General features: G+C 44.5%; 1 protein-coding gene across 1 annotated transcript; it reads right to left on the bottom strand.

The window, feature by feature from the left end:
* Positions 1-6,654: 6,654 nt before the first annotated feature.
* On the bottom strand, positions 6,655-14,607 carry soat2 (sterol O-acyltransferase 2; the record flags this gene model as incomplete). Its single annotated transcript, XM_083667662.1, has 16 exons — positions 6,655-6,711; positions 7,505-7,650; positions 7,897-8,032; positions 8,667-8,765; positions 8,908-9,005; positions 9,551-9,680; positions 9,953-9,998; positions 10,319-10,403; positions 10,708-10,783; positions 11,792-12,074; positions 12,553-12,660; positions 12,901-12,954; positions 13,086-13,234; positions 13,373-13,419; positions 14,118-14,316; positions 14,587-14,607. 16 exons carry the CDS (start codon positions 14,605-14,607, stop codon positions 6,655-6,657), a joined length of 1,734 nt encoding a protein of 577 aa, XP_083523788.1.

Genomic DNA, 14,607 nt, shown 5'->3' with positions numbered 1-14,607 from the left:
TCTGTCATTTCATTTAGTTGTGTTACTTATGCCTGCACAAAAACATCCTTTCAGAGTTGGAGAAACAGTGCCATTTTCCTATAGGCCTACATGTCAAGGACAGACTTAGTAAGAGCAACAACTGTATGTTATAGGTAACCTTTATTTGGAATGTCCCAAATAAATGGTTTGTAGATGTTCAGTAGATGTTAAACTAACTATCAACAACATTTCAACTAACTATCCACAACTCCTAAACCTAACCTCATGTTCCGCTCTGTGCTTTACATTTCCATCTGCAAGGTTGTGAACATTCCTCCTCACTGATTGGAACAAACCCCTACACTTACCTATCAATGGTGAAAGGGCTGCCTTATGCCGTCATAAGTGCGCGGTTTAGTGAATCGTCAATTACGCACCTGTATTTAGTAGATTATCAAATAATTTCTGAATTGTATCTTTGTGAACAGAGGTAAGGATTTTTCGTAAATCATGTTTTTGTTATCTTCCACCACGGGTTTTATCTGAGCAGTTTATTTTTATTTTTTTTACCTGGCAGTGAAGTCATGATACGTAGAATTGGATTCAATTTCATTCTACAGGATTGCATTTTAATCTATTGGTGCGCACGTGACATTCTATGAAAGACACGCTCATGACGTGATTTTTTGTATCCGATTGCATCAAAAACGCATATGAATAAAAAGCCCTCCCGTAGTCTATGTATTGACCCTGTGCCCAGCACTGCCTGGTATGAAATGGTTAAACAACTTTATACCAAATTTTGGCGCCAGATGGACATGTGGAAAGTTTTGTAGATTGCCTAAACTCATTCAAAAAAGTGTTATAGTTAATGTGTGTAGGCTCTTAATAACTCCTTCTCAGCTGGTCTTTGTAATCACTCAAATTCAAATTAGCTACATGATGTTATAATCCCATTCTTGAAATGCTTATTAGCATTAAAACATGATTGTCTTTATGTAGACCAATAGGTCTATGAGTCTAGTGTGTAGGCTAAGTCTGCTTCTCTTTAAAAAAAAATTTTTTTTAACAATCCTTTGGCTTTAGCTCAACAGGATAGTATTGAGATAATTTCACTCGGTCGAGTGGTCCCGGAGCAGGTTTAGGCTAGCTGCCCGCTGCGGAGATGTCTGTGTACCGCGCACCCCTGTATGCCGGCCTACAGGAGAACTCTGACGAGGATGTGGATGAGTTGCCCAGCTTCCTGATGAATCTGGAAGAGAGGCGATGGCGCGGGGAGCAGATCAACCGTATCAAGGCCTTCCTTGAGTCTGCTGCCGAGCGTGAGACTGACCTCACCTACATCTTGGACTGGCTCACTGAAGCACGTGAGTGACATCCATTGATAATACATACAGGTGACATCATTGGAAAGATAGGCCGATTTATGCAAAGGCCTGCATTTTGAATGAGTGTATGTGTTTCTCATTTCCATAGTCAAAACCTCTGGTTGGTCTTTTTGCCAAGATAAAGCACAGACAAGCCTATTGAACTTTTTTTTTAAATGTTATGTTTACCTTATGCTCATTGCAATAGCCCTGTTTAGTCTTTCCAAACATATTTATTTGACTAGTTTGCACTGTTTTTCTACAAACATGTGTTATCAATTTGTGATTGTTATACCCACAGAACATCCAAATATAAACACACACAGCATCCAAATGTAATATATTAATATAATCCTAGTCACAGCTAATAAACTCAGCTAAAAGTGAGAATGCTGGCATCATGAAGGACCTTAAACTGTCACTTATCTAACCACACAAGCTGTTCCCATACCCCGCCACAGAGGAGTCTCTGCAGGAGTTTGAGGAGAAGAAGGAGAGGCAGGAAGGTGATGACCCGGAAGTGACATCAGAGTGGATAGTGGACATGGAGAGAAAGCTGGATATGTCCATGTCCAATATGGATGGCTGCATTCACCGTCTGCGTCACCTCTGCCGAAACCTCTTTGACATTGACGTTAAAAAGACCAAGAAGAAGGAAGCAAGTAAGACAGTGTGTGAGAGGAAAAACAGAGTTTTTCTCAGCTCAGCTCAAATACATGAGTCAGGTCACACTTTACATTAGCTAGCAGTAGTAATGGAGATGAGAGATGTGTGTTATTACACAAGTGGAATAAGGAACAATCCATATTCCACTGGTGTAATAACACAAACTGCTCACCATCTCCACTGCTATGCAATAACAAGACAGTTACTAATGTTCTGTGTAACAGCATATTAATACAATATAGTCACATATTCAGTCACCGACTAGAGTTATTGCATGATGTAAAGTATTGTACCTGATGTAAAGTATAGCTGTAAACATTTCCTAATCTGACATTTCTCTGCAGTGAGCCTTTTCTGATAAAAAGAGAGATTGAAAGATGTTATTGTCATGTCGTGAAGAGTTGAGGTTATGTGTTTAGCGGAGGTGATTTGGAATCACACTCTTGTGATGCGACTTCTCAACCTAGATATAGCCCTTAATGTACATGAGGATGTCCTCTTGGTATATGTCTGCGGCATCCATGCAAGAGGTCCCAGGTTCATACCCTGTCTGTTACATTTGTTTGCAGCTCTGAATAAGGGTGGTGTTTGGCGTTGGTGGAGAGAGCAGAAGGTAGACGCTCGCATCATCAAACGTATACAAGAGCTCCAGCCGCCCACTGCAGACGTTTTCCTGGTGGACGTCAACCTGGCCACCAAGTCTTCCACCGAACTCTCCTTCATGCTCCTAGACATAGCCAAGTCCCTGGCCTTGAACAAAGCCTTGAACATGGCCTTCAAGTTTGTAACGATGGGCCTACAGAACCTCAACCAAGCCTTTCAGGAGCGCACCAAGGAGGCCCAGAAACACATTGCGCAGGTGGAGGAACTGATGTTGACCGATGGACGCTTTGAACTGGCCCAGATGAAGATCCAGCTGGGGGACAGTCAGGTGAAGGTATCCAAGTTGCAGAAGGAGTTGATGTCTGTCAAGGAGCAGAATGAAGCTCTTCTTTTCCAAATTCGTCAGATGCAAGAGGCTCCCAAACCTCCGAAGCCACCAGTGCCAAAACAGGAGAGAATGTTTGTTGCCCCTCAAAAACCAGAGGAACCAACTCCAACTGATCTAACTGATCAGCCTGCCAATAAACCTGCCACTAAGTTGAGGTTACCCAGGAGGAGAACCAAGCCAAAGGAGGGCCAGCCTATAGAACACGTCCCTGATGCTCCTGATGATTATGACAACTCCCTTGAAGACATGTCTACTATTCCAGAGGACATTATAGAACAGGTGGAGAAAAAGAGCATAGATCTGCTGGAGGATTTTCAGGACTCTGTGTTTAAGATCATAGAGAGGTGTGTGACATCTCTCCCAGGGAAACAGGATGAAGAGGGGGAGGACGCAGCGAGCAGGAAAGACAAGGCCAGTGATATCATCAAGCTCTACTGCGTCCTGCAGAGGACTATCAGAGACTCCTTCGACGGGATGATTAAACAGCTACAAGGTAAGTTCACCAATGACATCATCGACCTGCCACCCATGGATGACCAGCTTGCAGAGTCAGAATTCTGGGACAGCTCCCAAAAGTCCCCGGGAGACATGCTGAAAGAGATCAGCAAGGAAATCAAGCAACACGACCGGACAGTGAAAGATGTCGGGGCCAGCATGCGGGCGATATTTGGGGTGGAGAGCAACAAGAAGACATCCGTCAGGGGGGGCCAAAGCCGCCGTCATTCCGTAGCCTTTCTCATGGACCAGTTTAAGAGCATCAACGATATGGGCAAGAAGCAGGTGTGTAAGATGCGTCTGACCCTTGAGAGCTTGGTGGAGATGCATGGGAAGATGTCTGGGACAGATAAACCTGAGGTGGCTTCAGAGGAAGGACCTTCTGCCCCCAAAATCAACATCTATATTCCCTCCCCAGAGGATTCCTCTGAGGAACCAGAGATGGAGGAGATTGAAGTGGTCAAGGAGCAAGTGGGGAACAGAACCAGGAGGCGCTCCATCCTAGTCCACCATCCCCAGAAACTGATCCCCTTGAACATGGCCAAGTCTGGAGCCGAGATGGATCACGTAGACCGCTATACTGAGGAGATGGAAGAGGAGGAGCAGAGGCTGATGCACACACATATGGGCACCAGACACGTCATTGACGTGGAATCTCAGAGGACCAACCTGACGCTTCTCCAACAAGCCGTGGTGAACAGACACATCTCTCCAGAGCTGTACAGCATGGTCAAAGACCTCATCATAGAGACACTCAGCAGTATAGAGCTGAGGCTTGCCTGCCTGTTCCAGAGGTTCATCAAACTCAGAGCACTGCAGCACGCCAGGTAGGCAGTGCAGCCACCACAGAGGTGTTGGCTGATTTGTATGAATAGAAATTAATCAAATTAATAAAGAATGTATATAGCTTTTAGGTGAGGTGCTGCTGACTAACAGAGCATATAGTGTAACTCAGAAGATAAAGTCTCACATTTTTCTCTCTTTGCAGGGAACCTTTTGGTTCCACAAATACCAAGTAGAATGCCTTCATTAATGATGATGATGATGATGATGATGATGATGATGATGATGATGACGAAAGACTCTAGTTGTATAGAGCTGTAATGTTTGTTTTATATTTTTCACCTCTAAGCTGAGTACTAACACAACAAGTGGTCTTTATTGCAATACAGAAACGAACTGAACGCAAGACTGCTCTTTGCCCGTGACATGGGTGATGGACAGTCAATCAAGGACCTGTCCACATACCTGCAGAAACTGAGTGTGCATGAATCAAGAATCCTGAGACAGTGGTCTGCCAAGCAAGCCAACATTGATGTGACACGGAACACATGCATCGCACGCATGCTCTACTTATTCAGTCAGGTTAGAGGAAGTTAGTGTTATTATGACACATCTAGGAATGTGTAAAAAAAAACCAACTTCATTTCAGTTACTGTTACACAGTAACAATGTAAAGCTGTGCCATGTATAACAGTGTATGTAATGCAAAAACATTTATAATTCAAATGTAGTAGACTTTTACAGAATGAATATTACTTATGTATATAAAGTGTGATTTTTTTCACAGCAACAATGACAGTTCTACGTGTATCTCTGCAGCTCAGAGTAGACTACAACCTGCACCTGGCTTCTGCGTTCACCTGCCACACCCAAGAACTGCCCCACCCTGTCCTGACTGTGGTGTCCAGGAAGCTGCAGTGGTCCCTGAGACCTCGCTACAGCTGCAGTCTGAAGCCTCCGCCTACACTGGCCATATCTCTCCCTCCCCAGCCATCAGCACTAGCACACCTGCCCACACCTGTACCCCCGCATCCATCAACAGTGGCACAGCTGTCCACACCTTTACCTTTGCAGCCATACCCTCGCAACAACAGAGTCAGGTAGGCTACACAGCAGTGTGTGTGTGTGTCATATGGCAAGAAAATGGGCAATGCACAAATGCACTGTATTGCACAATCACACCTTTCATCACAGCTTACAGACATGACAGCAGCGTGTAACCCTCTGCTTCCTGTATGACCTCATAGAGAGATAGCACTAGGCCAAAGTCCGACACTGTGGCAGGCAGATAAGACCCTGCGGTGTATGTGGCTGGCCAGGAAGCTTCCTGCTCAGCCCTCGTTCATGTGCAACATCCCACGGCTGCTGGAGCTGGACACCAACAAGGGCAGAATTAACGCACTGCGCACCCTGCAGGCCAGGTAGGCACACTGCAGCAAGCACACTGAGCAACTACTCTACGTTTGGAGATCTTATGGTCATTCATGTCATCTTGGAAACTCTGAACTTTGGAATTCACGCAAGTTATTTGCGTAGAGGTTCCTATTGGTTGATTCTGATAGTCTCCGAGTGGGATACTCAAGTATCATGTTTCCAAATCGGACATTTCAGAGATTCCTAGTTCTGAGCTGGCATGATGACATGAGCTCCTTCAGAAAAGCCATGACACCTTAGTTTAAACTTTAATCTGTCATATCAAATTTATGCTCTGGACAAATGTGGGAGGAATTAAGAATACAAGTCCAGGCTTGTGGGTTGACTCATGATCATGTTTTCCCTAGGATGGATGGAGTACTAGATCAGATGTTGCTGGGCAGAGGAGATGATGAGAGAGACCAGGAGTAGAGGTCCTACTTGTCAATAAATCACACTTCCACTTCCTCACGTCATAGTGTCTTGTTTGATTGTCACTGTTAGGCCAGGACCAGGTGTGTTTAATTCTGTTTCTTTAGTTACCTTTAATGCTATATTTACAGTATAACCTAGTTTCATTCCTAGTGACATTCAACCTTTACACATTTACAAACACTATTTGGATTTTAGAGCATGAATTTACAAACATTAAACATGCAGTGGCACTGGAGACAGGCTGAGGGATCAGAATCTAAGCATGAACATAATAATGCAGGACAACTCTTGATCCAGGAGCGTCTTGACACCTACAAAATGGAGAATGTGTCCATGTCGCTTATTCTATTACTGTTCCACACACGGCATCTGTTTACTGTGTTTGAAAACTCTTCCTTCCAGCAAGGCGGAAAAGAAGGTTTAGGTTTGGGTTTCAGTTTCACCCTGAGTCTATAGTGTACAGTGGAGGATTCAGCAGCTGAGGCGCCATCTTGGCTCCATGGCTCCATCCCTGGACACAGGCATCATCTGTCAATCACAGCATCACGCCTGATGGCTGCATGACCAGGATCTGGGTGTGACCAGCTCCCAGAAGCCCTCCTGTTTGGGAAGATAATCATAGTTTAGAAATCTGTGTTTTTTGTTTTCCCCTCTACGCCACTTTAACCGTAATCTAATTTACTTGATACTTCTGCGATGTTTCATCAGATGTAATCTTTTTTGTGTGTCATTTCTATTTTGGGATGTATCTATGTAAAGCATTGTGTGAGTCAATGACGCACTGGGCTCTGGATGCCTTAGGGTTGCACTGAGCTGAGCCTTAGCTGGGTGAAATGGTGTAAGTACGTCTCTGCCCATCTGTCCACCCAATCCAACCCAAGACCACACACATCTGGGGTAATACCAAATGCTTAGGGGGTCAGAACCTAATCCCTGGATCCGATCTTCACACACTTTCTAAAGAATACATCCAACATGCGTAACTTGACCTGTTATGTACATTGGATTGTGTGTGTGGGCAAGTGTCTCTGTGTGTCTCTGTGTGTGTGTGTGTGTGTGTGTGTGTGTGTGTGTGTGTGTGTGTGTGTGTGTCTGTCTGTCTGTCTGTCTGTCTGTCTGTCTGTCTGTCTGTGTGTGTGTGTGTGTGTGTGTCTGTCTGTCTGTCTGTCTGTCTGTCTGTCTGTCTGTGTGCATGTGTGCGTGTGTGCGTGTGCGTGTGTGTGTGTGTGTGTGTGTGTGTGTGTGTGTGTGTGAGGGAGAGGGGGAGAAAGCGAGAGCAGAGATAATGAAACAGAGAAAGACTACTTTGGGTATTTGTGTGGGTATTAATCTAGTTACTAAGGCTGACATCCAGTAGGCCTGGTGCATATTGTGGACAGTGCAGTATACTTACCCCTGTACGAGGACAGTGTATCTGGGCGTACCACTCCTGGCTGTAGAGGCACACCTGGACCCCCTGGCCAATGAACAGACAGGTCCACATGATAATGTTCCAGAAAGGACTTTTGCGCTTGTCGTTCATAGTGAAGTTGAACACCACTGGGACAGGGACAGGGCAGGAGAGAACATGTGATAAGTGCCAACAAAAGGGAATATCTGTATTAGATGACTGACCCAGATCTCGACCCAGGGAAAAAACATCAACATTCACACTATGAGCATCAGAGACATTCTGCTTTCAAAACAACCTGTTTTTAGTTATATAGGACAGTAGAGCTATTCTTGAAGGGCCAGCACACAGTATAAAATAGAGTATTCTTCAGGTCGTAATTGGCTATCACTCACCCCCGATCACAGCAAAGAGGCAGAACATGACTGGGTAGAAGAAGCCAAAGCCCATGGTGAAGGCGTACTCATGGACCAAGGCTGACACGATGAATACAGACAACATGGCCGCTGTGCGGAATCTCCTCCTCGACAGCTGGAGAAAGCCAGGCAGAGGTCACAGGCGTGAGTTTAGAATGTTGGAATTAGTTTCTCTATCAGTGTATGTGTGTGTGTATCTGTCGATGTACTATGTACATGTACATCTGTGTGCTGTATATCAGTTTATGGTCACATTTAGATGTTTATAGAATGTTGTTATAGTTATTGCAGTGTTACTCTAATGATAAAGGGGCAACTTAATGTAAAGTGTTACCCTTTTTCTGTATCTGTTGGTGTATCAGTTGTATCCCCAAAGCAGTACAGACCTGAAAGGTCTGGCAGGGGATGACATTGGGAGATACTACCTACTCCACAGCTCATTTAAGCTCCTACCTTCACGCCATTGGTTCAAGGACCCACTGGCAAGGAAAAGCTGCTAATTTATCCCAAGTGCAATAGCTATTTTAGACTCATCAAGACTCATCTGGTACTAATGGACTCTCAACTGCCTGGACTATGCCCATCGTAGTTTTAAGCAATAATGCACTTTACAATGCATACTTCTAATTATGTTGCTGTATTTTGTGTGTGATGTGTGTTGTAAGCCATGGAAGCTGATAATGAATTTCCATTTTTACCCTCAAAATGGACAATAGAGCTTTTGAACTTTGAACTTGAACTATATTTACCCAGAGGAAGTCTCTGTAACCATAGTAATAGAGCCAGTCATGGACCACCACGTTCCATGTGCGGTAGTAGTTGGTGAAGGATGTCGAGTTCCACCAGTCCTGATCATTAACACAGAGAGTTGATGATGAAAATAGGATTTCAGTTTCTATGTTTTAGAAACCTTTCCTTCTAATGGACATCAGTGTGTTATTACAGAGGTATGACAGACATGGACTGTTTGTTGTAAACAGGAAGTTTTACCTTGTAGAACATCCTGTCAGCGAAGCGCAGCATCTCTGCGAAGGCGTTGAGCCAACAGTGGAGGAACGCAAAGAAGGTCAGGAGCAGAATCATCATGCCTGGGGGGAAGAGAGAGAGAGAAAGAGAGAGAGAAAGAGAGAGAGAGAAAGAGAGAGAGAGAGGGAGAGAGAGAGGGGTCAGACAGAGAGGCACCACCCCTTATGAGCATAATGCTCATTTCAAAACTTACCACAGCACTTATCCACTTAGCGTGTACTGTACTACCGCAACATGAAAACATACTAACACTGAGGGTTCATAGGTCACATAGAGCCATAAGCTACAGAGGCTGATCGCTGGTGACTACACAGTCTTATCTCACAGTGTAATTGGATAATTCTTATCAGAGACCGGAGATATCCACAACTGTCTCTCATAGTAGAACACTGGGAAAAATATTAACTTCGCTCAGTTATGTCAGTACATAGCGTGAATTAGGGTTAGCTGTCAGGTAGCCTGGCGTAGTGCAGGGCTAGGAGCCGCGTGCTGAGGGGCTGGTTCACCGTGTTCATAACTACGGTGGATGTATAACCAGGTAGCCCAGTACAGCTCAGCTCAGATTGTCACAGTAGTGTGAATACGGGTTAGCTGGTACAGTAGGTACCTGGTAGTGTGGCGTGGAACATGGCTAGGACCAGCGTCCGCATGCTGAAGGGCTGGTTCACCTTGTTCATAAACACAGGGATGCAGAGTCGCACCAGGATGAAGTAGCCGTAGAACAGACAGCCCAGAATCTGCAGGAGGAACAAGGAGACAGATCATTACAATTGTATACTCTATGGGCTGGTTTCCCAGACACAGATTAAGCCTATGGAGGTTTTCCATTGAAAGTGTGATTTAATCCAGGACTAGGCTTAATCTGTGTCCAGGAAACCAAATTGCTATGTTAATTTATTACACTCTAAAAGATGCATCCACAGTGCTATATTTATGCTTAGATTGATCATAATCCATCATGCAGATAATCCATCATTGTAGTATATGGTTAAAAACATGTGTACAGTACCATGGCAAAGGTGACGCCAACATAGTTCCACCTAATGTAGGGATTCCTGTCAGGGAAGGAAGGGATGGTGGTTTTATAGTTGAGTATACTTCATAGAACTGCTGAATATCATATATTGAACTTGAATTCTTTATTCTCATTCATTAATGCACAACTTTATTTGACACCTTTTAAAATACATATAGAGTCAAAATGATCAAGGATTAAAAACACAATAAAGTCTACTGAATTATTTGTATAACCCTTGTTACAATCTAGTGTGCAGCAAGATTGGACAGCGGCTGTAGCACGGTTAGACAGCTTGGGCAAGACTGGCCGTGCATTTTGTTGTAACTTGTTGTTATACCATGTAGGTGTCTCTCTTACCTGGGATAGGACTCTCTGTAGATCAGAGTGGGACAGAACAGGAAGTATAAATAGCTGGAGAATGATGGAAACCTGGAAGCCTCTCCTGCAAACCAGAGCAATGTGGTCAGTTAGTCAGCATTACCTCACCTGGATAGACTTCTCTATAGGTGAAGTGCACTGTTGTGTGCATCATCTGACAGTTATATAATGATACCAAAACTATGAGCAATAAAGCAGTATGTTTTCTACTTCATTTCATTACCTTACCTGAACTCAATCTAGGCAAGACTCTAAAGTGCACTGTGGTGCGGTACACTGCTCCTACTCCTGCATGTGTCTCTGATACTATAATCATACTCCAACTGAGAACGGTAAAGCAGTAAAACAGACATTTTAAGAGTCATTACCATCTTTCGGTTTGTTTTTCAGGATAACTGGAACATTCTCTCTGATGAAGGAGTAGCTTTTCATCACAAAGCGGATCTGAAAGCGGGAAACACAACACGTCAACATATTTTATCTGCCTCATGAAGGGAATTTAAATGAGCTGTTCAGGTAGATAAATAACAGCAGGAAACAACTATAAACTAGCAGTTCTATCAGCAACATCTCATATGATGGGGATGATGAACAGCTGTAGGCCTTCAGAGCACTGCTTCAGGCTCTATGAGCTAATCTCTAATGTGTCTCATACTTTATACTCCAATAATTAGTATGTTGGTTTGTCTCCAGCTGGAAGCCTCTCATCTCTAGCCTGCTTTCCTTATCACACTACCCTCAAAGTCATCAAAAGGTTGCATTTATAATTCAGGTGGATTACTAGATTGACCATCGTTATCTTGGCTGCACACCACTTAGTGATTCATCAGCAGTGTGGTTTTTTTAGAATTGGCAGGAGGGTTGAAGAGACTTTACACAGTCACCTGATTTATTTTGCAGTGTGGCGGTCAATATGACATTTATTGCCCTCTCCTTGGTTTTGGTTGTGTATATTTAACTGTGTATAATTCCTACCTGTTTGCCTCTATGCCTACTGCACTTCCTGGCTATATCTTCCTTATGATCTGACTCTCTTTCCCCAACAGTACAAGTACATACTGTATAGACATAGTAACATTTTGTCTATGCTCATATACCCACTGTTGCCCCCACAAGTACATACATACTGTATAACCAGGGTTTGGCACGCAAAAGGCCGAAGTGACATTTTGGGACAAAATGAGTTTTATATAGAAATCGAAAGCTCTTGATGAGATCCATAAAGTGGTAAAAGGAGCTGACTGAGATTCTTAACTGCATTGAAATAGAGTGTTTAAACAAAGACTCATCACAGTACAATCGGCTCAGAATCAGTGTTTTGTTGTGGCTCTGTCAAATTTGGAATATGTCACTTTGCACGCCAAGCCCTTGTAAGTACTATACATACTAATAATAGTACTACATACTACATGTAGTGTACCAGATTGACTAGTAAAGATGTAGTGTTCATACCTGCTCCAGTATGATGATGAAGCGGGAGGCCGGGGGGAGTTGGTAGTGGAGCACCACGTAGACAGGGAACACCCCCAGGACACAGGTCTGCAGGGCGGAGAGCACCAGGACTGCCCCCAGGGACAGGGCCACCTTGGAGGGGAAGTTGTGGTAGAGCGCCCCCCAGAACCTCAGGGAGTAGAAGGGAACTGCCAGGGTGTAACCAAACATGAACAGCCAGGCCCAGAGCACCGTGGACAACTTCCCGAAGGCGTAGAATAACAGATCAAACTCCAGCACCAGCCTGTCAGAACACACAAACATCACAGAACTCTGGTGTTACCCATGGCAACGCCTACGGAATCATTAGGCTGGGATTGCTGTATCTATCTCTGGCAGACTTGAGCCAGACAGGCTGACACGGTGGCAGTGCGAGGCAGGGGATGAGGAGGGAGGGAGGGAGGGAGGGAGGGAGGGAGGGAGAGAGGGAAGGAAGGAGATACTGGATGAAGTTAAGTCTAAACTTTGTGGACTTTAGAGTAATTGAGCTGTCAATCATAAGTTGTGTGAGCCTCCCACTCCCAGAGACAGGCTGAGCCAGAGTAGCTTGAAGTTGGCACAAGACCCTGGTACAGGATCAGCTTACCCACCCCAAATCTGCACGCACGCACGCACGCACGCACGCACGCACGCACGCACGCACGCACGCACGCACGCACGCACGCACGCACGCACGCACGCACCCCAAATACGCACGCACGCACTCATGCACAAACACACACCTGCCCTGGTCGATGTAGTCCACTGCCAGTGTGCTAATAATGAAGAGGAATAGGGCTGCTATGAACATGTGATAGATGGTCCTGATGTGGTTGATCTCAAACAGCTCACTGGGGAGAAGGAACACAGGAAACTCATTATGAAATGATAGTTTGTTATTTGTCTTGTACACATTACTTTTGTAAGTTATCACATAATCTATGACACTAGTGCTGTAATAAATAAACAGTATGTAATGTACAAAAATTGTCTTGATCTAGTTTAACCAATAGGGTAGTTCAAGCCTTTCCCTTGTTCAGGTGTCTCACACACACACACACACACACACACACACACACACACACACTTACTCTAGAATCGACCGTCTGTCCATAAACACTTTCCCATCCTCCATTTTGTGCGTTCTGAAAAGAATGGACAAATCTCTCACAACTCAGTGAAGAGTCAGAGAGCTGACTTCCACACCTCATCAGGCATCCAAACAGCTTCTAGTGTTATCAGACCCGAGGCCCAGTGAGTGAGTGGAGGTCCTCACCTGGATGAGTGATTGTTGGTTACCTTCCCCTCTGTGGCTACAGGGTGACCGTTATTCTGTGTGAGGGACTGGACAGACTCTGTCAGAGCTCTGTCTAGGAGGTCACTGAGCTGGCCCTGGACGTGCTCCAGAACCTCAGTCTTCACTTGCTGCAGGGAGGGAAGAATAGAGTAGAATAGAACAGAATAGAAAATAGATATAGGATGGGATAGTATATATTTAATCAAAGTAGAATACAATAGAACAGAACAGAATGATAGAGAATATATTGGCTTAGGTTTATTTACCTCTACATGCTTCTTCCACTTTGTCAGATCATCAGCGTGGTTCTCACCTGCACACACAAACACACACTCACATCATCTCACCTGCACACACACACACACACACACACACACACACACACACACACACACACACACACACACACACACACACACACACTATGCAAACCTAAACTATTATGGCCAAGCCTTAATTAAAGAAGACTAATTCATGCATGACATTTTTCATTTTATATACATTAATGTACTGTATACAGTAGCTTGCATAGCATGGTGTGCTGTACTCTACTGTATGAATACCTCACAAGGTTTACTCACATTGATTTGTAATTGACAACACCAAAATACATCAACACAAGATTTGCTAACTTGATTTGATTTGATCACTTGAACGGAGTGAACGTACGACTTCTCTTACTCTGCTCCCGTTAAGTAGTCAGATCTGGTTTAGCGAGGGAAAGCCTAAGCCTAGACTGCAGATTGCTCTGAGAGTGGCAGTGTTTGAAATGCCAACAGAAGCTCTCACTCATATTATCACCCACTCACATTATCTCACCCATGCAAACATACGAACACACAAAGTCCCCCTCATATGAATTTCCAAAGGATTGCACATCAAAATCAATAAGTACTTTACTCCCTCACAGAGGGATGAGATCAATATGAAATGAAATCATTGTCTATTGTATGCCAACACCTGTAATCAGTTATGGAGGTCATCTCTTTTGTCCTGTCTGTATTGACTCACTGTGATTCATGGTCTCTGTGTGAGAGAGAGGGGGGTTGGTCTGACTGGTAGACTCTGGCGTGGAGACAGACGGGTTGGTCTGGGCACTCTTGATGTTATTTCTGTGCCTCACACTCTTCTCAGTGTCGGTGGCCGCCATGGTATCTCCGGGTACGAGGACCTTCTGTACCGGACGCTGGAGATCTGGCGGTGGAGGAGCCTAGAGGAGGACATGGGTTAGAGTCAGAGAGCTGTAGGGTTGAACAGTGGAACCCCCTATTGAAAGTTACAGGCCAAATGCATTGGTTGTAAATAAGAATTTTGATCAAGTTCCATTTGTCCTCCCAAAAGTTGCTGAATTTGCTCTTCACTTCTGTTGAACTGTGGTTACCTGCTACCAGAGACCCAGGGAGGATTCTCTAAGCAGGACCTTGGTGGAAGGACCTTATAGGGACCATAGGTTAGAGCTGTGTGGTTGAACTGTGGTTACCTGGGACCAAACTGGGACCAT

The sequence above is a fragment of the Argentina silus genome (genome assembly GCF_951799395.1).
Source record: "Argentina silus genome assembly, chromosome: 4".
NCBI classification, from domain to species: domain Eukaryota; kingdom Metazoa; phylum Chordata; class Actinopteri; order Argentiniformes; family Argentinidae; genus Argentina; species Argentina silus.
The sequence above is the reverse complement of the archived record's forward strand: the minus strand, read 5'-3'. Positions and strand labels throughout refer to the sequence as shown.